The sequence below is a fragment of the Ranitomeya variabilis genome, chromosome 4 (assembly GCF_051348905.1).
Source record: "Ranitomeya variabilis isolate aRanVar5 chromosome 4, aRanVar5.hap1, whole genome shotgun sequence".
Classification (NCBI taxonomy): domain Eukaryota; kingdom Metazoa; phylum Chordata; class Amphibia; order Anura; family Dendrobatidae; genus Ranitomeya; species Ranitomeya variabilis.
The window spans coordinates 641,513,829-641,539,676 of NC_135235.1; the positions used below are offsets into that span (position 1 = coordinate 641,513,829).

The 25,848-nt window shown below is 42.8% G+C and overlaps 1 protein-coding gene across 3 annotated transcripts in view; it reads right to left on the reverse strand.

Moving 5' to 3' along the window:
* Window positions 1–5,322: 5,322 nt before the first annotated feature.
* Window positions 5,323–25,848, reverse strand: part of LOC143767357 (uncharacterized) — a 340,694-nt gene continuing 320,168 nt past the window's right edge. For 2 of the 3 annotated variants that reach the window (XM_077255615.1, XM_077255617.1), the window contains one exon: window positions 5,323–8,055. In XM_077255615.1, the coding sequence (XP_077111730.1) occupies window positions 6,719–8,055 (1,337 nt within the window). In that variant the 3' untranslated portion in view covers window positions 5,323–6,718. The remainder of the gene's footprint in view (window positions 8,056–25,848) is intronic. The other variant, XM_077255618.1, reaches the window with a different exon arrangement.

Below are 25,848 nucleotides of genomic sequence, written 5' to 3' on the forward strand. Positions count from 1 at the left end.
CGTCTTCTCCTCTGCGCTCCCTCCCGGTCTCTGATGCTCCTCGGGCGCGCGCACGCCAGATTCCGCACTGCGTGCGCGCACTTCTGATCCTCCTGTCGGGCGTTCCTTCTCGTCCTTTCTATCTTCCTGGAGGACTGTTACCCTGAAGTGTTCTTCGCGCCGGTATGTATACCACTTCCTGCCGCCCCTCTGTGCCTGATGATCGTTTGTGTTTTGCAAGTGCTCTTGGCCACTCGCCTGTGCTGTATGCTCCTTGATTTTGGTTCTCCTCTTGCCTCTTCCAGCACCGTTCCTGTGTCTCTGCTGCCCTGGTCCCCGCACTCCAGTGTTCCTGCCATCCCTGTCTCGCCTGACCTGTATCACCGTAGTCCTCCTGCCGTCCCTCTTTCCAGTCATGTACCACCGCAGTCCTGCTCCTTTGCAGTCCTGAGTCCCGGCTGCTCTCTCACCATTCCTAGTTCCTGCATTTCTGCTGCCCCAGTCTCTTCAATCCGGTATCATTGCAGTCCTCCCAGCAGTCCTGTCTCTCCCTCTCCCGTCAGTTTGGTGCCTCTCTTGTTTCCCCCGGGCCCACATTTTGTTTTGTCTGTTCCGTCTTGCTTCCCCAGCTTCCGTGGTAATAGTCCCTCACGGGCCTGCCCCTACCTCTCCCTGTATAGGGGGCGGTCCACCTGGTCAGCTCGTCCGTGAGGGGGATCATTGTCACGGTCCAGTGGGTCCTCTTTCCGTTTTTTCCCTTGTGAATCGTCACAAAGTATCTATGTGCAGATACTGTGAAGGGGGGAGAGTTTATGTTCTTATGTTTAAAACTGATCATTTGCACAGTGTGCTTTCAAATTTAATGCACTATATTCTTATTATCAAAACGCAATAAAAGTAAAAATTTTATTTTGGTCTTTAGTTTATAGATTATTTTTTGCTTTAGGCAATTTGTACACTGACCACCAGTGACATTATACACAGGAGATCTGTATGTAATGTCAGTGTACAGGTAATACAGGGATCACCAGTGACATTACACACAAGAGCACTGTATTTTCTGTCAGTGTACAGGTAATTCAGGGATCGCCAGTGACATTATACACAGATCTGTATATAGTGTCAGTGTACAGGTAATACAGTGATCACCGGTGATAATGTACACAGGACCTCTGTATATAGTATACCGTGTAGTGTCAGTGTACAGGTAACACACTGACTCACCAGTGACGTCTCTAGTTGGTCCTTCATCTTTGCTTTTCTTTTTCATGCAGCACAGATCACCATCAGTTCTTTCAGCCAGGACTCGTCTATGCATAAAATAAGTTACCTAGAGCACCGCTTCCAGAGCACATTCCCCACTTTTCCCTTTCTTCTAAACTACACATCTGAATACAGACGTGCACCCACCATTAATATATAATTGGTTATTATGCAACCCACCATTAAAAATATAAATGATAATCCACCACTGTGTCCCTACTAACTATACATAGCCACTTTCCCCACCTAATATATAAATTAATTAGCACCTGTACTTCCCCCAATTCATTACCAGTCACTGCATCCTCAACGCCCCCACTATGTACCTCCCACTCTAACCCTAACCCCGATCCATTATAGTTACATGCCCCTTCTGCCCCAATTTATTGTCATGTCTTGCTCTCCTACACTCTATTCATTATCAACTGCTCTCCCCTACATTCAATACATAATTTACTCCACCATTCATCATTATTTGCTCTCCCCAGGTCATTTGCCCTCCCCACCCCCTCCTTCAATTCAATTTCTGTCACCCCGTCACTCACTCAATTTATCATTAGCAGTCCCCCTCACCCCCACTTCATCATTTGCAGTCCCCCTCACTTCATCATGTGCAGTCTCACTCCCCCCACTTCATCATGTGTAGTCCCCCTCCTCCACACTTCATGATGTGAAGTCCCCCACTCAGGCACACTTCATCACATGCAGTCCCCATCCCCTTCATCATTTGCAGTCCCCCGCCTCCTCCCCTCACCCATTTAATTCATTTTATAAAGAAAACAACATTTTTCATACTTACCGCCCTGACGATCCCCTGCTTCCAGTACATGTCAGCGCGTACGGGATTACGTCATTGTGTACACACCGTCACCTGACCGAAGTTACAGAAAAGACGGCGGGAGCTGCGCAGCCATCAAGATTTGTCGGCCGTACACAGCTCTGAGAAAGCTCCCAGCCACCAACACTAATGTGTGCGCAACAGTACACAGCACTTTAGTGCACGGACCTACGGGCCCCCCTCTGAACTGCTGCTCACCAGGCCCAATACAGCAATAAGGTAAGTAATGCCCTGATGGCGGCCCTGACCTGGTGAAATAAAGTAAAGACATGTGAAACTGTCTGTGTTTATAATGGTACCTGTGAATAACTGTACCTATTGTTATGCAATTGATAAAACAATGACAAATATACAATGAAGACTGATGAAGTGAAATATATCTGTGAATAGAATAAGAAATACATTTAAGAGGACACTGAAATGTATGAGATGAGCATAATCATTATATGTGAATATTAACAAAGTTACATACATAGTTGTGTAAAATCCAGCATCCAAGGTTTTAACTTGGATGTGTTCATTTTTAATATGATAGCATTTAAGTACAGTAATTCGATTTCTTTACAAAGAAAAGTCACAAAACTGATAAAATGTATAAAGTATCTAAAGGCCCATTTAGATGAGCTGTCAACGGGCAACTGAGCGCTTCTTAGGACGCTCATTCCGATTTCAGCCTGTGTAAGCATGCAGATAATCACACAATGAACAAGAAAATGGTTCATTTGTTGGGCGATTGATCATTTTGGCATGAAAATCACTGTAATCATCGGCACATCATTCTGTGTAAACAGGTGATGTGATATAAATCCATGATATTCTCTTAGTACAGAACGATCATTCTGTTCCCATTATTACTTATTGACCTATATGCACAGACCAGTAAACACCAGCAGACTGATTTCTACATTGGACAATTTCAGATTATTAAACGACTGTCAATGTCAATGGGCCTTTAGTTTCGAGGAAATAGGAAAGATTAACAGAATGAAATTTAGTCTTGAAAGAGATATCAAAGGCAGACCAAATAATTGCAAGTATTCACTGTAAATGGACCATTTAAAAAAAGGTGAAAAGTTGTTATATTTAAACTCCACCTTAATAGATAAAGGGCACTCTCTTCATCTAGAGAAAAAAGGTACAATCTCAAGGGGCGATGAGAGAACTCTGCTGCATAGCCTATCAAAAAATTTTGGCACAGCTGTAACCATCAAGGACTTTAAAAAAGGTTTAGATGAATACTTAAAACAAAATAAAATTAATTTTAATATAAATGTGTAAAATTATTGTTCTGAATCCAGTCTGATCAACATTCGGGATCAGAAACGAAAGTTGGTATTTCAAGCAGCAGCACAGCTGACTTTAGCTGTATCACATTATAAACCCTTCAATCAGCTCACTGCCTCTCATAGCCCTGTCAGTCTGCTCTACTGTCTCTCCTCCCACTCTGCCAGGGAAGGTAGGGAGCCATTTATCACTGAGTAGATTTATGAAATTTGTCCCTAAGTAGAAGTGGATTGTCTACAGTGGCATGTAAAAGTTTGGGCACCCCTGGTCAAAATTACTGTTATTGTGAAGCCTTAAGTATCAAGAATTTGTTGAAAAGTCATTGAATCCATTATTCTCTCTACCGGTGAAATGTTCTCCGTGTTATTGGATGCACACAACCCCAAAGCATGATTGATCCACCCCCATACATAATGGTTGGCGAGATGTTTTTTCCTGAAATTCTGGCCAATTTTTTCTCCATACAAACATTTGATCATTGTGGCCAAAGAGTTCTATTTTAACCTCATCAGTCCACAGGACTTGTTTCCAAAATACATCAGCATTGTTTAGATGTTCTTTAGCATATTTCTAATGCTTGAAATGGAAAGAAGGTGGGCACCACTTAATAAAAAACAATTACACCATACAGCCAGGTGCTACTCAATGCGCAACCAGAATTATAAAGAGTAAAGAAAAAGAGCGCAAAATATAGTGCACACAAGGCAATAATAAATAGAAAGAGGCTTTATTACAACAAAAACAATGCCAAGACAGACAAAAAATTCAATTAAAAACAATTAAAATCATGATGGAGCCACATGCAAGACAATGAAAGGCAAGTGAAATAGGAAATGTGCAAAATTACAAAAATCTTCAAAAATTATTATAAAGGCAGTCAATATTGTGAATACATGATAGATCTGGTATAAAAGAGGCAATGAAAGGATTTCCAGGGAGAATGATGTCAAATGTCCATGGCTGGGAAAAAAAAAAATATTGGGTGTCTAACAGACTATGTGATATAATAATGAAATGTTCAAATAACTGTAGTAAGCCAACTGATCAATCTCCCTGAGAATCAAATCATATATAAATACCCACCTGACAATTGTCATACATACAAAATATAAACATGCATGAATCAATGCATGAAGTCATAGATCACCAGAGGGGAGATAGTCCATCAGAGGCTCAAACACACATTCAAACACTCAGAATGTTTCTAACAAAATACTAAGGCAGAGATAAGCCAAATAAGGATCACATGTGTGAACAAGCCTCCATGGTGAGCTGACAGTCACCAAGTTTCTCAACAGAGACCGCACAAATATCTAAACATACTTAATAAGTCAGCATGCCCTAGGTCTGCCCTGATATAATAATGAAATGTTCAAATGACTGCAGTAAGCCAACGGATCAATCTCACTTAGAACCAAATCATATATAAAATACTCACCTGACAATTGTCATATATACAAATTCACGCATTTCTGATTTGTTGCCGGAACGTCCTGTAATGACCGTTAGAAGGGCTCCAAACTTTCATGATTCCTTGATGAAAAGCCATTTTGCCTACCACAAGGTTAGGTACCGGCTATCGGTTACGGTGAGTGCAATATTTGTGGATATGTGGAACGTACAACTTCCTTTGTCAATCCAATTAATTTGTGTATTTACGTATTGAAGGATTACATAAATTGCAAAACGCATAATGTTATCTATGTACTGATCTGCCCATGCTCTAAGTTATAAATTGGTCAAACATCTCAGGAGATGCGGAAACGCATACAGCAACATATATCAAATATACATCATTCTCCCTGGAAATCCTTTCATTGCCTCTTTTATACCAGCTCTATCATGTATTCACAAAATTGTAATAATTTTTGAAGATTTTTGTAATTTTGCACATTAACTATTTAACTTGCCTTTCATTATCTTGCATGTGGCTCCATCATGATTTTAATTGTTTTTAATTTAATTTTTTGTCTGTCTTGGCATTGTTGTTGTTGTAATAAAGCCTCTTTCTATTTATTATTGCCTTGTGTGCACTATATTTTGCGCTCTTTTTCTTTACTCTTTATATTTCTGATGCTGATTCTTATGGTGAGGACGCAGGAGAGGTTTTCTTCTGATGACTCTTCCATGAAGGCCATATTTGTTCAGGTGTCTCTCAACAGTAGAACAATGTACCACAACTCCAGAGTCTGCTAAATCTTTTTGAAGGTCAATTGCCCCCAAGCGGGTGTACTGATTTGCCTCTCTAAAAACCCTACAAGCAGCTCTCATTGAAATTTTGCTTGGTCTTCTAGACCTTCGCTTAACCTCCAATGTTCCTGTTAACTGCCATTTCTTAATTACATTTCTAACTCAGGAAAGGGAAACTTGAATGTCCTTTGCTATCTTTTTATAACCTTCTCCTACTTTGTTGGCCTCCACCATTTTTAGAGTGCTACGCAGCTGCTTAGAAGAACCCATGGCTGCTGTTTTTTGGCACAAGGTTAGAGGAGGCTGGAAATTTGTATCACCTGACTTTTCCTAACGATGATAGTGAACAAGCCATAACCCTGTCAGACTAATTAAGGTCTGAAACCTTGGTCAAAGTTATGTAAGCACACAAATCTCCAAGGGTGCCCAAACTTTTACATCTGCCCATTTTCCTTTTTGTGATTTTTAAAAATGTAAAAGATGAAAATATGTATTTTTTTGCCTGAAAGACAAAGGAAATTAGTTATCTTTAACTTTAGACCTTTTAGATATCATTAATCTTCATCATGCTTCACTGTTCACAATAACTGTAATTTTGACCAGGGCTGCCCAAACTTTTACATGTCACTGTACATATCGTCTCAAAAGTGATGGGGTGAGAGACATGAGTAGAGTCAAAAAGGGAAAAAGCAAAGTACTTTTAATAGTGGTAACACCCTCACTCAGAGAGCTTAAATACAGCTTTTATAAAATTGAAAGGAGAACGGACAGTGCTCATATTGGCTTCAACTTTGTCCACAAATCAGAACAGGCTCATTGATGACCAAGAAAAACCATTGCTGAAGTCATGCTGTATGAGAAATGTTGATGAAAAAAGAAATATATATGGGATTTGCTTGAGGACAAATAAAAAAAAATCTATTGCATTTTACAAATACATCTTTTGTAAATTTAATTGGACCCAGTAATTCTGTTGAGAAGGGAGATTGGGGATCGCACCTATTCACCCTATTTTTGCATTTAGTCCATTTATTGAATGAGAAGCCCAAGAACAGATTCTGCAAAGGTAAACGGCCCAATAATATTTAACTACATCTAACATAACTGGTATTGGCTACATACTAAAACTTGCAAATAATATTTACATTCTGAACACGAATATGGCTAATCCCCTATGTGAGATCTCTGATGTTGAACAAGACTTGATTTCACTGTATAACATTTCCCACATTCTCGACATGAAAATGGCTTTTCACCTGTGTGAGTTCTATGATGTGTAACAAGATGTGATTTCCTGTTAAAACATTTCCCACATTCAGAACAGTAATATGGCTTCTCGCCTGTGTGAGTTTTTTGATGTGTAACAAGATATGATTTTTCTCTAAAACATTTCTCACATTTTGAACATGAATATGGCTTCTCCCCTGTGTGAATTCTTTGATGTGTAAGAAGATGTGAATTCTTTATAAAACATTTCTCACATTTGGAACATGAAAATGGTCTCTCCCCTGTGTGCATTCTTTGATGTGCTACAAAATGGTATTTTTTTGTAAAACATTTCCCACATTCTGAACATGAATGTGGCTTCTCACCTGTGTGTTGTTTCTGATGATTAACAAGATTTGATTTGTCTATAAAACACTTTCCACATTCTGAACATGAAAAAGGTTTCTCCCCTGTGTGACTTCTCTCATGAGTAACTAGATGTGATTTCCTTGTAAAACCTTTCCCACACTTTGAACATGAATATGGCTTCTCCCCTGTGTGAAATTTTTCATGTCTAAGGAGATGTGATTTCTTTTTAAAACATTTCTCACATACGGAACATGAAAATGGTTTCTCCCCTGTGTGTATTCTCTGATGTATGACAAGATAGTATCTTTGGGTAAAACATTTCCCACATTCTGAACATGAATATGGCTTTGCACCTGTGTGAGTTCTCTTATGTTTAACAAGACTTGATTTTTCTGTAAAACACTTTCCACATTCTGAACATGAAAAAGGCTTCTCCCCTGTATGAGTTCTCTGATGTGCAAGAAGACTTGGTTTCCTTGAAAAACATTTCCCACATTCGGAACATGAATATGGCTTCTCACCTGTGTGTCTTTTCTGATGCTTAACAAGATTTGATTTCTCTGTAAAACACTTTCCACATTCTGCACATGAAAATGGCTTTTCCCCTGTGTGACTTCTCTGATGTGCAACAAGTTTTAATTTTTGTATAAAACATTTCCCACACTCTGAACACGAATATGGCTTCTTCCTTGTGTGAGCTCTTTGAGGTTCACTATCAATTCTGTTTTTTTTTTGCAGAATAGTCTGTGATGAATCAGAAGATAGAAACGTTTGAAAAGGATCAGATGGTAGATCTTTACTTTGAACGGAAGGGGATACAGTTGGGATATTGCCAAGTTCTTCAAATGTATCCGGAGTGATAGTATGATCATGTGCGGTCAATTCTGAAATTGTAAGATATACCTCCGATCTACTGGTGCAGTCATCTGCCAAGAATAAAATGGAAATAACATAACCTTGAAAGTATATTAATAATTCTAGTATTTATACTTTCTATAACATTTCAGTACAAATTGTGCTAAAATTTCGGTAAATTAGGAACTGATGAAGGCACTGGTGGCAGCAGTAGATGTCAAAGCTGGGACTCAAATTATTATGTTAGATGGTTAGGTTTCTTCTCTTTTCAGCTATCACTTCAACACTTATAGGTCCACGCTTTAGTGTACCTGTCCCCAAACTTTGGTGAAATATTATAAAATATGTATTTATATTCAGTAAAATATTCAATGAAGACTAATAGAAGTCAACCTCCCAAAAAGAAAAAAGTGGATTCTCCAGTGAAACATACTCAGGTAAGAAAAACTTGAAGTTTATTTCACAAAAACATTAAAACCAGGAATGATAGTAGACAAGACTACAGGGAATTAAACCCATGACCAACTAGTTTTGGCATACAGTCAATCATGGTCAACCTCCCAAAAAATCCTCAACACTAAACTGACCACATTAACTTTACAATTATGATCAGTGTCACTTTATGAGGTAATAACTCTGGAATGCTTCAATTAATCCCTCCGATTCATTCTGTTTTTTAGTGATATATTGTACTTGAACATAGAGGTAAAATGTCTTCAATATAACTTGTGTTTATTTGTGAAAAAAAAAACAATTTTGGCGAAAATTTAGCAATTTTCAAACTTTTCATTTTTATGCCCTTAAACCACAGTTATATCACACAAAATAGTTAATAAATAACATTTACCGCATGTCTACTTTAAATCAGCACAATTTTTGAAACTTTTTTTGTTAGGAAGTTATTAGGGTTACAATTTGACCAGTGATTTCTCATTTTTCCAACAAAATTTGCAAAACCATTATTTTTAGGGACCACATCACATTTGAAGTGACTTTGAGGGGGTCTACGTGACAAAAAATACCCAAGAGTGACACCATTCCAAAATCTGCACCCCTCAAGGTACTCAAAACCACATTCAAAAAGTTGAATTACCCTTTACATGCTTCACAGGAATTAATGAAATGTTGTGCAAAAAAAATGAACATTTAACTTTTTTTTTCTTCACAAAAATGTTATTTAACACCCATTTTTTTTTTATTTCCTCAAGGGTAACAGGGAAAAATGGACACCACATTTTGTTGTCTAATTTCTCCTGAACATGCTGATGCCCCATATGTGGGGGTAAAAGACTGATTAGGCGCATGGCAAGGCTTGGAAGGGAAGGTGCCACATTTGACATTTGGAATGTAAAATTTGTTGGAATATTTAGCAGACGCCATGTTGCGTTTGGAGAGCTCCTGATGTGCCTAAACAGTGGAAACTGACAGCAAGTGACACCATTTCGAAAACCAAACTCCTCAAGCAACTTATCTATAGGTGCTTCACAGAAGTTTATAAAGTTGAGCTGCGAAAATAAAAGTAAACAAAAAAAAAATTAACATTTTTCCCACATAATAAATAAATAATCTTTATTTTTATATAGCGCTAACATATTCCGCAGCGCTTTACAGATTGCACACATTATCGTCGCTGTCCCCGTTGGGGCTCACAATCTAAATTCCCTATCAGTATGTCTTTGGAATGTGGGAGGAAACCCACGCAAACACGGAGAGAACATACAAACTCTTTGCAGATGTTGTCCTTAGTGGGGCTTGAACCCAGGACTCCAGCGCTGCAAGGCTGCTGTGCTATCCACTGCGCCACCGTGCTGCCCTTAAATAAATGTTTTTTAACCCCAAATTTACAAGGGTAGCATGAGAAATTGTGCAGTACAATTGGCTGTGCAATTTCTTATCAGTATGCCAATACCCAATATGTTGGGGAAAACTACTGTTTGGGCACATAGCAGGGCTTGGAAGGGAAGGAGCTCTATTTGAATTTTTGAATGCAAAAGTTCTCCTGAGTACACAGATATCCAATGAGGTGCCAAAACAGCAGAACTCCCTATAAGAGACCATATTTTACAAACTACACCTCTCAATGAATTCATCTGCGGGTGCAGTGATCAAATTGACACCACAAGTGGGTCACGGAATTTTATACTATTGGGCAGTAAAGAAAAAATAATTAAATTTTTACTACCAAAATTTTGTTTTAGCCCCAGATTTCACATTTCCACACTGGAAAAGTGTAAAAATGGCACCAATATTTGTCCCACAATTTCTGCTGCATGTAGAAACACCAAGGTTATTTACCGGTAGCTGTTTTTTCCGGAACCAATGACAACACCCCTGAGAGGGGTTTCCGCCCAGCCAGGACAGGAAACCTACTGAAATAAAAAGGGTGGTACCTTTCCCCCGCTTCAGTTGGGTTACAGAGCATGAGAGGACCTGCGATTAATTTACACACATAACCAACACATTGTAAAAAACACCAAATCTATAGTGCACACCCAAAAGGTGACAAGGGAGGAACATACAGGTGCTGTGATGGGTTCCGGAAAAACCGGGTACCGGTAAGTAACCTTGGCGTTTTCCCTTCACCCATGACAGAATACCTGAGAGATTTTTGGAGAAATGAAAAACCTTAGGGAGGGACCACCACTTGTAGCACCCTTCTACCAGAGGTCAAGTCAGCAGGAGGACAGATTCAGTCTGTAGTGCATAAAGAAAGTAGATGGTGAGGACCAGCTAGCGGCCTTACAGATCTGCTCAATTGATACCTCCACTTTTTCTGCACAGGAGGTAGCCATGGCTCTGGTGGAGTGAGTCTTAATGCCTTCAGGAACCAGAGAACCACTCGTAGAGTAAGACAAAGTAATGGCGTCCCTGATCCATCTGGCAATGGTAATCTTAGACACCCCATACTCCTTTCTGCTACGCTGAAAGACTACGAACAGAGACTGGTCCTGTCTCCACTGACTGGTCATGGACATATATTCTAACAGGGACCTCCTCACGCCTAAGGTATGGAGTTTTTCTTCTCCTGGATTTTTAGGGTCATAACAAAAGGAGGGCAAAGTAATCTCTTGGCTCCTATAGAATTTAAGAATCACCTTTGGGAAATATGCTGGGTCCGGCCTTAGAACAACTTTGTCGTCATACACCTGTGTGCAGGGGGGACATATGGACAAGGCTTGTATATCACTCACCCTGCGGGCTGATGTTAGGGACACTAGCAACAACCTTAAGTGTGAAAAACTGCACATAATGCACATAAATCCCATAAGGGCTCAAATGGGTTCCTAGTTAGCACCTCTAAAACTAGGTTCAGGTCCCATGGAGGAATTTTTGGGACTTTAACCGGTGTTGATCTACTACAGGATCTTATAAACCGAGACACCGATTTATTTGCTGCTAGGTTGCAATTATACATGATACCTGCACCTTGGGAGTATTAGTTGCTAACCCTAGTTCCAACTCCAACTGCAGAAACTCTAGAATGGACCCAAATGGGGCCTCATCCCCTAAGTGCTGCCCTAATGACTCCAGGAATCTGTTCCATGTTCTACCATAGTTAATAGATGTAAATCAGTTTCCTACTTTTAACAGTGTGGAGACTAGCTCTGGTGAGAACCCCTACCGACTAAGTAATGCCCTCTCAAATTCCATGCTCTTAGATGGAATCCCTTCAATTGAGAGTGACACACCGGTCCCTGGGTAAGAAGGTCTGGGATCTCTGATAGAATCCATGGATCGGACACGGACATTAGCCTTAGAAGAGAAAACCATGTTCTCTATGGCCAGAATGGGGCAATGAGAATTACCCTCTCCTGATCCTCTCTGATCTTCCTCATGACTGCTGAAATCATCACTATTGGGGGAAATGCATAGGCCATACTGAACCTCCAAGGAATCTGAAGAGCATCTACTGCCAATGGTTTCTCGTTTGGGTATAACAGACAGTTATAAGTTCCTCACTTTCCTGTTGTGTAAAGTGGCAAACAGGTCTATCTCCGGCCGCCCACATACCTGCTCTATGCTGGAAAACTTGGGAATTTAGAGACCATTCTCCCTGTATCAATTTCGTGTGACTCAGGAAGTCGGATCATGATTAAGGGAGCTTTGTCTCCAGAAATGCGTTGAGATTCTTACCCATATGCTGAAGTCTGTATCCTCTAATTTTAAAGTTTGTGAATAAAGAAAACTTTTTTACGGATTCAGTGAAGCTGGACATTCTCTTCTTTTTTGGACTCAGGAAGTCTGCCTTTGTGTTGTCTATTCCCCTTATGTGAAGTGCTGCAAGGGACAGTAGGTGTTGATCCACTAGCTGGAGTAAGATGTCTGCTGCCATCATTAGGGTATGGGACCTTGTTCGCCCCTGCGGGTTGATATACGCCATGACTGGGCGATTGTCCGACATGACTCGGACTTGGTGAGCCAGGAGGAAGGGGAGAAAGTGTCTCAAGGCTCTCATCTCAGCCCCCAGCTATTTCAAGTTCGACCCCTGGCCCCTCTCTAGAGGAGACCAGGTCCTCTGAACTGAATGAGACCTCAGATGTGCCCCTCATCCGGTATTGCTCGCATCCGTTATGATAATGTCCTCCACTGGTATTATCCACTGGACCCGACGACAAATGTTTTCTTACTATCCAACAAGACAGGGAATCCCTTATTGCAGAAGAAAGATGAAACTTTCCCTCTAAATGCCCTTTTAACAACCTCTGTGCAGACAGGACCTCCCTCTGTAGCTGCCTTAGGTGAAATTGGGCCCATCTTACTGCCGGGATACAAGATGTTAGGGATCCTAGCAAGGACATTGCTTTTCTTAGTGTCATTTTTGGCTGATGTATCGCTGACAATGCCAGGGCCATTATCTTGCCCATTATCTTGGCTAATTTGTCCTCTGGTAAGAGACAGATCTGGCGCTCGGAGTCCAAAACCAACCACATTAAGGACTGTATCCTTTCTGGTTTTAATCTTGATTTGAGGGTATTTACCATCCAGCCCAGCTCTTCAAGGACCACCGTTACCTCCCTCACCTGCTCTGCACAGTGATCTTCTGACCTTCCAACTATAAGGAATCGTCCAGGTACGGGATGATAACGGTGTTTCGAGAATGAAGGTGGCCATCACCTCCGATATTACCATGGTAAATACTCTCGGAGCTATTGACAGTCCGAATGGAAGGGCTGTATACTGGTAATATGCCTGACCCGTCCCTGGACATACAGAGCCACCCTCAGGAATTTTTGATGGTCCCAATGGATTGGGATGTGATAATAGGCATCCTTTAAGTCAATGACCACCATGAAAGAATTCTGGAATAACCGCTTTATAGCTGTGTTCACTGATTTCATCTTGAAGGAATATTTCACAATCCATTGGTTGAGCTTTCTTAAGTTGATAACAGTTCTTAGAGAACCATCCAGCTTCTTTATCAAAAAGAGGGGGGAATAAAATCCCCTTCCTGTCTCTTCCACAGGGACTTCGCACAGAACCCGCTTTTGTAAGAGTGCCATGATCTCTGCCTTCAGGGCCAGCAGTTCTCCTGGTGATTTCCTGCAGGGTTTAAATACAAAGGTCTGGCGAAGTGGATGAACAAAGTCTATCTTCAGACCATCTTTGATGATACCTACACTGTGTTCCAAATTATTATGCACAAAGAGTTTAGGAGTGATAAGGTTAGAATTTTTTTGTTTGTCATTTAAACTCATTGATGGTGATGTGTGTCAGGGCTCTTTATATCACTGAAAGCAATTGCAGATACCTGTGCAAATTCGTTTGGCAGGTGTGTCCAAATAAAGGCAAGACTACTTAAGAAGGCTGTTCCACATTATTAAGCAGCCTACATTTTTTGCCAAAATGGGAAAGAAAAAGGATGTGTCGGCTGCTGAGAAGCAACAAATTGTGGAGTATTTAAGTCAAGGCATGGAGTACAATCAACATTGCCAAGACACTTCATCGTGATCATCGCACAATCAAGAAGTATGTAGCTGATTCCCAGCACACACGTGTGCGTGCTGATAAGGAAAAATTGAGGACAGGCAATTGCGTAAGGTTAAAAAAGCAGCTGCAAAAATGCCTTGTCATAGCAGCAGACAAGTTTTTGAAGCTGCTGGTGCCTCCAACATCCCCAGAACAACAAGATGCAGGGTCCTTCAGAGGTTTGCAGCTGTGCGTTAACCATCCTGTCGACCATCTCTATCCACTGCACACAAGCAGAAACGGCTCCAGTAGGCCAAACGATACAAGAAGACTGACATCCAAACTGTTTTGTTTACCGATGAGTGCCGTGCAACGCTCGATGGTCCAGATGGATGGAGTGGAGGATGGCTGGTTGATGGACACCCCATGAAAACACGGCTAAGGCGCCAACAAGGAGGAGGTGGAGCAATGTTTTGGGCTGGAATCATGGGGAGAGAGATTGTTGGCCCCTTTATGATCCCTGAAGGGGTAAAGATAAACTCCATAATCTATGTGGAGTTTCTAAAACAACACTTCCTTCCATGGTTCAAGAGGAAGAACCGTGCTTTCCGCAGCAAGATCATTTTCATGCATGATAATGCACCGTCTCATGCTGCAAAAAACACATCTGCATCTCTGTGCTATGGGCATAAAAGAGGACAAACTTATGGTGTGGCCACCATCTTCCCCTGACCTCAACCCCATTGAGAACCTCTGGAGCATCATCAAAAGGAGTGTCTATGATGGCGGGAGGCAGTTCACATCTAAGCAACAGCTCTGGGAGGGTATTCTGTCCACATGCAAAACAACTGAAGCAGAAACCATCCAAAAACTGACAAATTCAATGGTCGAGAGAGTTCAGAAGCTTCTTCCGAACAAGGGGTCCTACGTGCAAATGTAACATCACCTAGAATAAAGTTTTCACTTAAACTGTTTGATTTCATTTTGTAATAAGCTGATAATGCTTATAACTTCACAATTGACCATTTTTTTGTTCAAAATAAAATAAAAAAGGTTGAAAACTCTGCTGTGCATAATAATTTGGAACATGCATTTTGAGTGTTTATTTTTTTTTTAAAAGATACTGTTTTCATAGGCAGTTTGTTCCAAAACATTGCAATTATACCAGAATAGTAGATGACTGGAAAATAACAATGACTGCAATTCAGATAGGTAATTTAGAGAAAATGAGGAAATATTATTTGCATAATAATTTGGAACACAGTGTAAAATTCAGTGACTTGTGGAGATGTTCACTCAAGCAAGGAGAAAGAAGGAAAGCCTTTCCCCTACCGCTGACCTGATGTCATTTAGAAGGCTTTTTAGAAGATGTAGAGGGTTCTCTGAACATGTATCCAGACTCCTTTGTAACCTTGAACTCCCAGCTCTGACTTTCTCCCAGAGGACATCTCCTATAAAACTTCCTCCTCCGAAAAGAAGGTTTCCTCACTTCAGCCGGAAAACGAGGATATCCATTCTTTTTGTCACCTGCCTTCTCCAAAATGTCTTCTAGCGTCTGTCTGAAGAGAAACTGGTCATCACATGGGATGTAGCAGAGTCTATTTTTTGAAGCCACGTCTCCCGGACACCCCTTCATCCATAAGGCCCATCTAGCCGCATTGGATAGGCTCGCCGACCTAACCACTAACCTCACAGAGTCTGCTGAGGTGTCTGCCAGAAAGGTTGCAGCTCCCTGCAACAGAGTCATATTGGCCAAGATTTCATCTCTCGAGACCTTACTCTTAAATTGCTCCTCCATCTGTTGCAGCCAGACCATAAGAGAGCAGGCAGCAGAAGTTCCAGCTATTGCCTGCTTCAGATACCCTGCGGCTGCCTTCAATGTGTGCCTCAGGAACCCATCAGCTTTTTTATCCAAGGGGTCTCTAAGTGCGCCAAAATCCTCAAAGGGCAGGGCTAACTTTTTAAAAGATTTCACTACTGCCCTGCTGATTTTAGGGATTTTATCCCAACTCTCCGAGTCTTTCTCCTCAAAGAGGTATCTCCTCTTAGAAGATGAGGGCAGGCTATCTATGAGCGCCCGTATCCTGGAAATGTGCACTTCCTTCAGGCCCCCAAACATTATATCCTCTAGGGACTTAGGTGCTTTCTCCTCCTTCAGGCCCATTGTTGACCTGACTGCCCTAACCAACCAATCCGTATCCTCAGCCAGAAAGCAATGTAGCCACCTATATCACTGTCCGAGGAGGAGGAGAACGGAGATTCACTATGGTATTCTCCAACAGACTGTAGAGAGGCCTCTGATTCCATAACAACCTCCTGAGCTCTCTTGTTCCCCTTTTTAAACAGGGTCTTTAGGGAACCTTGTACCTCAGCCCTGATCATGGACCTAAGGCTCGTTGTGAAGTCAGGGGTCTCATCCCAAATAGGTTTTTTGAATGCAGTCAGAGCAGAGATTTTTCTGCCAATGAACTGCCAGCAGGGTCCTACAAAGGGCAAATTTTTTAATTTTATTTTTGGCGGTAGCCTTCCTAGGCCCCTAGTGATTTAAGCAAGAAATGGCACATATTAACAAAAAAGGTGACATATCGAGGGTACCGGATTCGGAGGCTGATCGGGGGTACATATGACGTCCCTCCTGGATACTAAGGAGTTCTGCGACCTCTAACCGGGATGGCTGCCACTCCTGCCACTTGAGCGGCTGCTCCTCTTAGTGCACACAAGCTGGTGACCAGGCACAGATATTGGTGACTGTTGGTGCTGCTGCTGTAAAGACTGCTGCTGTTGTCCTGTGATCCTCCATGATGGGGAGCTTTGGACATAAGCGCTTCTTCTGTGGTCATCCCCCATTTTATGAGGGATCCACTGCGCTTCCCGCCTTCTCCGGTGCCTGGAACAATGACCCTCCCCCACATTGTCCCCGCTAGGATGCGCCAAGCCTCCACGCATCCCGGCCAGCTTTTTCACCCAGGGTGCTGCTATTTTGCCTCCGGCGCACCCCCTTTGACGTCACGTCTGTGTGGGGCTTTCTGGATTGATTTGAAGCTTTTATTGGGAACATTTTACATAACGTTTGGCATCACATTTATCCGCCGTTCTACGCTGAGCACTTACATCTGGTTTTCCATTTGACTATAACGAGCCAGCAGTTACTCTGGACCCCATCTGACCTCTGTTCAGCGTTGTCCTTTTCAGAAGTGCACAAAACTGTCAGGGACCGTACTTTTATGCACAACTAAAAAGACTGACACAGCCAGATCATATGTCAGATGGCATCCACAGTGCCTCCATCTGCCTCATTATAGGCATCAAGGGTTCTGTCTGAATCACTTATTTCAGAGATTTCCCCAGAAACTCCGCTGTAAGTGCTCCACGCAGAGCATAGGATAAATGTGAGGTTTTATTTATTTTTTAAGTTGTTCCTTGTGCAGTACAAGTGATTAGAAAAAGGTATTCATCGGGTCTGTGCGATTACAGCGTTATCAGATTTATATTTTTTTTTACGTTTGACTGCTGTCACTCACTAACAGACACTTTTTTTTCTCCCAAAAAAAAGTTTTTGCATCGTCATATTTTGATACCTATAATTTTTCCATATTTCAGCCAACATAGTCATGTGAGGGCTTGTTTTTTACAGTTGACTTTTTTATTTGAACCATTTTTGGGCACATGACATTTTGATCTCTTTCTATTCTGATTTTTGGGTAGCAGAATGAGCAAGAACCAGCAATTCAGGAATTGTTCTGTTTGGAGAGCAGGGCTTTATGCCATTCCGCGTGTGGTAAAATCAATAAGGCAGCTTTATTCTTCAGGTAAGCAAGATTACAGCGATACCACATTTATATTGTTGTTTTGTGTTTTGGAGTTTTATGCAATAAAAACTATTTTATATAAAGATAGTTATTTTTGCATCACTATATTCTGAGAGCTATAACATTTTATTTTCCCACTGATGGAGCTGTATTGTGGCTTGTTTTTTTGTGGGACAAGATGATATTTTCAGCGATACCATTTTTATTTACATTTGTCTTTTTGATCGTGTTTTATTCCACTTTTTGTTCGGCGGAATGATGAAAAAAGCATAGCTTTTCCTTTTCTTTTACGATGTTCACTGAAAGGGTTAACTAGTAGGACAGTTTTATAGGTTGGGTCATTCTGGACACGGCAATACCAAAATTGTGAAACTTTTTTTTTTTTTTCTTTCATAAAAATATTTATGGGGTTGCACTGCCAGGTCCAGTGCGGGCTGTCACAATCGCTGAACACCCTCCGGCGATAGCGCGTGCACAGCCTCCGTGAGCGCAAAATCGCCTGGACATATCTATACATCCAAGGTCGGACGTATGGATACATCAAAGGTCATGAAGGGGTTAAATGAGTTTTCTGAGTAACAAAATTAATTTTAAATCAACATTTTGATGAACAGATCTTGGAATAATAATTTCTATAATTGGAGGTGTTAAAAAAAATGCTCCTGTGCTGAGATAATCTTATAATGATGCACCTGCTACTGTACGTACTGTGTAATGGCAGTTGTAACGCTATTGCCGGTGCCCCTGCATGGTTCCTCTTGCCCCTCCTTGCAAGGACGCTGGCATACTCAGGGCCCCGGCTTCGCAGCATGTCTTTTGTGCTCCCTGGTTCTGAGTTCCAACGGTATCGCAGTGCACACATGCTCCCTTACTCTTAAAGGAGAAGTGCTCGCACATAGCAATATGCCCCCAGCCAATGGCTGGGAGGCATTAGTATAAGAATGCACCTGCAAGATAGCTCCCAGCCAATAGGTTTGAGGCATTTTGTGCAAAAGACACCCTCCCCTATAGGGAGGGGCCAAGCAACATAGCATCATTAGGTAGTGTTGTGCTCTCCTAGTGAGTTGTGAGGTCCCCTTGTCCTGGTATGGCCAGTGTCCTAAATCCGAAGTCCTTGGTTCTTGTGCAGCCAGTCCTGAACCCGTAGTCCCTGGTCCTTGTGCGGCCAGTCCTGAACCCTGAAGCTGCTCCGCAAGTACCTGAATCAGTATTTGAAACCTGTGATTCTGAACATGTGGCTATCCTAGTACTCTGTATACCCAGACCAACCTATCACTCTCCGAATCAGCACTTCGCTCTACCCGTGAATACTGAACTTAGTAGTCTGAAAGAAGTCCTTTCTGTGCCTGCGTATCTGACACCTGGTGTCAGCAGCTGCAGTACAGAGGACTGCCTAGTAGTGGTACCTATTACATGTGCAGAACAACACCACAGAAAGATGAAACACTGGGGGTAAGGTTACATTTCGACCCTTCCTGGGTCTTTGACAAACCTCACTGATAAAGGCTTGTAAAGAGATAATGAAGGGAGAAGTCCCTGCTGGGGCTCTAGTGTCGGCATATATGGAGTATGGCAGTGCCTGTTGTGGTATCAGAAATTATTTTGCAAACGATAACATTGTCTGAGTGTGGCTATATTCCTGTAAGTCAGTACTTTGGGTCCACCCAAGTGCAGCCTGCACCTCCCTTCAGCAAAGTGCCCCTCATTTCTAATATCTAGGAGTGGTACCTGGCGGCTACCTGCAGCTCAAGTCTGACTCTACCACCAGGAGCTCCAGTGAACACCAGGTAGCTGCTTAGCTACTACCCTCCTCGGTTAGCCCTGCCCCGTGTCACAGCGGGTGCACGAAACACATGCGCCACCTCCGTGCATAACAGTTTAACAAAAACTGAAAAGTGGGGCGAACAATATTATTTGTCCCCTTTAACTTAATACTTTGTTGCGCCACCTTTTGCTGAGATTACAGCTGCAAGTCCCTTGGGGTATTTCTCTATCAGTTTTGTACATTGAGAGACTGAAATTCTTGCCCATTCTTCCTTGGCAAACAGCTCGAGCTCAGTGAGGTTTGATGGAGATCGTTTGTGAACAGCAGTTTTCAGCTCTTTCCACAGATTCTTGATTGGATTGAGGTCTGGACTTTGATTTGGCCATTTTAACACCTGGATACATTTATTTGTGAACAATTCCATTGTAGATTTTGCTTTAGGTTTGTGATCATTGTCTTGTTGGAAGACAAATCTCCGTCCCAGTCTCAGGTCTTTTGCAGACTCCAACAGGTTTTCTTCAAGAATGGTCCTGTATTTGGCTCCATCCATCTTCCCATCAATTTTAACCATTTTCCCTGTCCCTTCTGAAGAAAAGCAGTCCCAAACCATGATGCTGCCACCACCATGTTTGACAGTGGGGATGGTGTGTTCAGGGTGATGAGCTGTTTTGCCTTTATGCCAAACATATCGTTTTGCATTGTTGCCAAAAAGTTCGATTTTGGTTTCATCTGACCAGAGCACCTTCTTCCGCATCTTTGGGGTGTCTCCCAGGTGGCTTGTTGCAAACTTTAAATGACACTTTTTATGGATATCTTTGAGAAATGGCTTTCTTCTTGACACTCTTCCATAAAGGCCAGAGTTGGGCAGACTGTCCTATCCCACCTCAGCTGTAGATCTCTGCAGTTCATCCAGAGTGAACATGGGCCTCTTGGCTGCATCTCTGATCAGTCTTCTCCTTGTTTGAGATGAAAGCTTAGAGGGACGGCCGAGTCTTGGTAGATTTGCAGTGGTATGATACTCCTTCCATTTCAATATGATCGCTTGCACAGTGCTCCTTGGGATGTTTAAAGTTTTGGAAATCATTTTGTATCCAAATCTGGCTTTAAATTTCTCCACAACAGTATCACGGACTTGCCTGTTGTGTTCCTTGGTCTTCATGCTGCTATCTGTGCTTCAAACAGAACCCTGAGACTATCACAGAGCAGATGCATTTATACGGAGACTTGATTACACACAGGTGGATTATATTTATCATCATTAGGCATTTAGGACAACATTGGATCATTCAGAGATCCAGAATGAACTTCTGGAGTGAGTTTGCTGCACTGAAAGTAAAGGGGCCGAATAATATTGCACGCCCCACTTTTCAGTTTTTGAATTTCCACAAAAATTTAAAATAACAAATTTCGTTCACCTTCACAATTGTGTTCCACTTGTTGATTCTTCATCAAAAATTTACATTTGGTATCTTTATGTTTGAAGCATGATATGTGGGAAAAGGTTTAAAAGTTCCAGGGAGCCGAATACTTTCGCAAGGCACTATATCTTACTTATCTCTCCCCCTTATGTTTTCAGTGTGTAGATCAGTATTTGAGGCCCATTTTTAAATTGTCATTTAGGATATCCACTAGGCATGTTATTAACATCTTTCCTCTCTGACCTTTCCCGGAGCCTGCGCACTGCAGTACTTTGCGCTGCCCTCAACAGGGCAGATAAAGTACGAGACAGGAAGCAAAGAAGAGGACGTCATCGTATGAAGATGGGAGGAGCTGGACCCGGACCGTGACGCCCATCGGACTGGACCGCACCGGGACCGCCCCTGGGTGAGTATAATCTAACTTGTTTTTCTTATCTTTCAGGATACATCGGGAGCTTATCTACAGCATTACAAAATGCTGTAGATAAGCCCCTGATGCCGGTGGCCTTAGCTTATAGGCCAATTTTGGGGTGACAGATTCCCTTTAATACATGATTTTGCAGTTTTTAACATTATTATGTATCTCTTTCTTTTTTTTTGGATAATAACTATAAGGCCGGGGTCACACTTGCAAGTGCAATGCGAGAAACTCGAGCGAGTCTCTCGCATCAATACCCGGCACCTCCGCCAGCTGTTTGGACCAGAGCGTTCAGCTGCATAGAAATACATGCAGCCGCACACTCCGGGCCTGAGTACTGGTGGCAGTGCCGGGTATTGATGCGAGTTTCTCACACTGCACTTGCAAGTGTGACCACGGTCTAACTCGGAAAAAGGTTATGTTGTAATGGCTGTGTCTGACCTTGCCGGAACATGGTCTGCACACACCACATCGTCTGGCCACGGGAGAAAACAAAAAACATGACACACAGAGGACAAACACAAAAAGGTAAAACATTGCTTAAAAAAATCAGATCTCATACTTTGCACTGACGAGGGGCAGTACCCCAAAACATGTGTCTACAAATTGAAATTCTGATTTAGCTTTTATCCTAAGTAATATTTCAAGGCTCATTAAAGGGTCAATAGTGACTTGTAGGATTGCTACTTCCTATAGGTGGGGCTATAGAGTTCAAGTCCTCTTCCTCTCTGATGAAACAATTTCCATGCATAAAACAGGCAGTGAATTGTTTTGCCTCACAAAGAGAATAATTTGCGATCCTATGTTGTAATGTCTGTATACTCTCTTTTGCGTCCTCCCCTGCCCAGGAGCTGTGGTATCATCAGACCATGTCCCTGTACGGTCAGACACAGCCATTACACAGTACACAGCAGGGGCACATTTATAAGTTATCAGCACAGGAACATTTTTGTTTAGCACATCCAATTGTGAAAATTATTATTATTGCAAAAGCTATTAATTAACCCCTTCCCGACCTTTGACGCCACGTAGGCGTCATGAAAACCCGTGCCAATCCGACCCATGACGCCTATGTGGCGTCAAGGAAAGATCGCATCCCTGCAGATCGGGTGAAAGGGTTAACTCCATTTTCACCCGATCTGCAGAGACAGGGGGAGTGGTACTTCAGCCCAGGGGGGGTGGCTTCACCCCCCCGTGGCTACGATCGCTCTGATTGGCTGTTGAAAGTGAAACAGCCAATCAGAGCGATTTGTAATATTTCACCTATGAAAATGGTGAAATATTACAATCCAGCCATGGCCGATGCTGCAATAGCATCTGCCATGGCTGGAGACCCCGATCTGCCCCCCCCACCACCACCGATCGCCCCCCCAGTCGTCCTTTCTGCCCCGATCTCCTGTCTGCTCCCCTCCTCCCTCCTGTCCGCTCCCCCGGTCCTCTTGTCCGCTCCCCCGGTCCTCCGATTCCCCCCCCCCCCCCGTGTTCCGATCCCACCCCCCCATACTTACCTAGCTTCGATGTCCCTCCCGGTGTCCGGCCGTCTTCTCCATGGGCGCCGCCATCTTGGAAAATGGCGGGCGCATGCTCAGTGCGCCCGCCGAATCTGCCAGACGGCAGATTCATTACAAGTACATTTTGATCGCTGTGGTAGGTTCTATCGCAGCGATCAAAATAAAAAAATAATAAATAAACCCCCCCCCCTTTATCACCCCCATAGGTAGGGACAATAATAAAATAAAGAAAATATATTTTTTTTCTTTTTCCACTAGGGTTAGGGTTAGAACTAGGGTTAGAACTAGGGGTAGGGTTAGGGTTAGGGGTAGGGTTATGGCATGTGCACACAGAGCGGATCGGCCGCGGATCGGCCTGCGGATCCGCAGCGGATCGGCCGCGGATCCGCAGCGGATCGGTCGCGGATCCGCAGCGGATTGGCCGCGGATCCGCAGCGGATTGGCAGCGGATTGGCCGCGGATCCGCAGCGGATTGGCCGCGGATCCGCAGCGGATTGGCCGCTGCGAATTCGAAGCAGTTTTCCATCAGGTTTACAGTACCATGTACACCTAAGGAAAACCAAATCCGCTGTGCCCATGGTGCGGAAAATTCCGTGCAGAAACGCTGCGTTGTATTTTCCGCAGCATGTCAATTCTTTGTGCGGATTCCGCAGCGTTTTACACCTGTTCCTCAATAGGAATCCGCAGGTGAAATCCGCACAAAAAACCACTGGAAATCTGCTGTAAATCCGCAGGTAAAACGCAGTGCCTTTTACCTGCAGATTTTTCAAAAATCGTGCGGAAAAATCTCACACGAATCCGCAACGTGGGCACATAGCCTTAGGGTTAGGGTTGGAACTAGAGTTAGGGTTGGAATTAGGGCTAGGGTTTGAAATAGGGTTAAGATTAGGCTTGTGGTTAGGGTTACGGATAGGGTTAGGGGTGTGTTGGGGTTACAGTTGTGGTTAGGGTTGGGATTAGGGTTAGGATTAGGGTTAGGGTTGGAATTAGGGTTACGGGTGTGTTGCGGTTAGGGTTGTGGTTAGGGGTGTGTTGGGGTTAGGGTTGTGATTAGGGTTATGGCTACAGTTGGGATTAGGATTAGGGGTGTGTTGGGGTTAGTGTTGAAGTTAGAATTGAGGGGTTTCCACTGTTTAGGCACATCAGGGGTCTCCAAACGCAACATGGCGCCACCATTGATTCCAGCCAATCTTGCGTTCAAAAAGTCAAATGGTGCTCCCGCCCTTCCAAGCCCCGACGTGCGCCCAATCAGTGGTTTACCCCCACATTTGGGGTACCAGCGTACTCAGGACAAACTGGGCAACAACTGTTGGGGTCCAATTTCTCCTGTTACCCTTGCAAAAATAAAAAATTACTTGCTAAAACATAATTTTTGAGGAAAGAACAATTATTTTTTATTTTCACGGCTCTGCGTTATAAACTTCTGTGAAGCACTTGGGGGTTGAAAGTGCTCACACACATCTAGATAAGTTCCCTCGGGGGTCTAGTTTCCAAAATGGGGTCACTTGTGGGGTGTTTCTACTGTTTAGGCACATCAGGGGCTCTGCAAATGCAATGTGACGCCCGCAGACCATTCCATCAAAGTCTGCATTTCAAATGTCACTACTTCCCTTCCGAGCCCTGACGTGTGCCCAAACAGTGGTTTACCCCCACATATGGGGTATCAGCGTACTCACAACAAACTGGACAACAACTTTTGGGGTCCAATTTCTACTGTTACTCTTGCAAAAATAAAAAATTCTGGGCTAAAAAAATATTTTTGAGGAAAGGAAACACATTTTTTATTTTCACGGCTCTGCGTTATAAACTTCTGTGAAGCACTGGGGGGTTCAAAGTGCTCACTACACATCTAGATAAGTTCCCTTGGGGGTCTAGTTTCCAAAATGGAGTCACTTGTGGGGAGTTCCTACTGTTTAGGCACATCAGGGGCTCTGCAAACGCAACCTGACGCCCGCAGAGCATTCCATCAAAGTCTGCATTTCAAAACGTCACTACTTCCCTTCCGAACCCCGACGTGTGCCAAAACAGTGGTTTACCCCCACATATGGGGTATCAGCGTACTCAGGAGAAAGTGGACAACAACTTTTGTGGTCCAATTTCTCCTGTTACCCTTGGGAAAATAAAAAATTGTGGGCTAAAAAATCATTTTTGAGAAAAGAAAAATTATTTTTTATTTTCATGGCTCTGCGTTATAAACTTCTGTGAAGCACTTGGGGGTTCAAAGTGCTCACCACACATCTAGATTAGTTCCTTGGGAGGTCTAGTTTCCAAAATGGGGTCACTTGTGCGGGAGCTCCAATGTTTAGGCACACAGGGGCTCTCCAAACGCGACATGGTGTCCGCTAATGATTGGAGCTAATTTTCCATTCAAAAAGCCAAATGGCGTGCCTTCCCTTCCGAGCCCTGCCGTGCGCCCAAACAGTGGTTTACCCCCACACACGGGGTATCATCGTACTCAGGACAAACTGGACAACAACATTTGGGGTCCAATTTCTCCTATTACCCTTGGGAAAATAAAAAATTCTGGGCTAAAAATCATTTTTGAGGAAAGAAAAATTATTTTTTTATTTTCACGGCTCTGCGTTATAAACTTCTGTGAAGCACCTGGGGGTTATAAGTGCTCACTATGCATCTAGATAAGTTCCTTGGGGGGTCTAGTTTCCAAAATGGGGTCACTTGTAGGGGAGCTCCAATGTTTAGGCACACAGGGGCTCTCCAAACGCGACATGGTGTCCGCTAACAATTGAAGCTAATTTTCCATTCAAAAAGTCAAATGGCACGCCTCCCCTTCCGAGCCTTGCCGTGCACCCAAACAGTGGTTTACCCCCACATATGAGGTATCGGCATACTCAGGAGAAATTGCCCAACAAATTTTAGGATCCATTTTATCCTGTTGCCCATGTGAAAATGAAAGAATTGAGGCTAAAATAAATTTTGTGTGAAAAAAAAGTACTTTTTCATTTTTGCGGATCAATTTGTGAAGCACCTGGGGGTTTAAAGTGCTCACTATGCTTCTAGATAAGTTCCTTGGGGGTC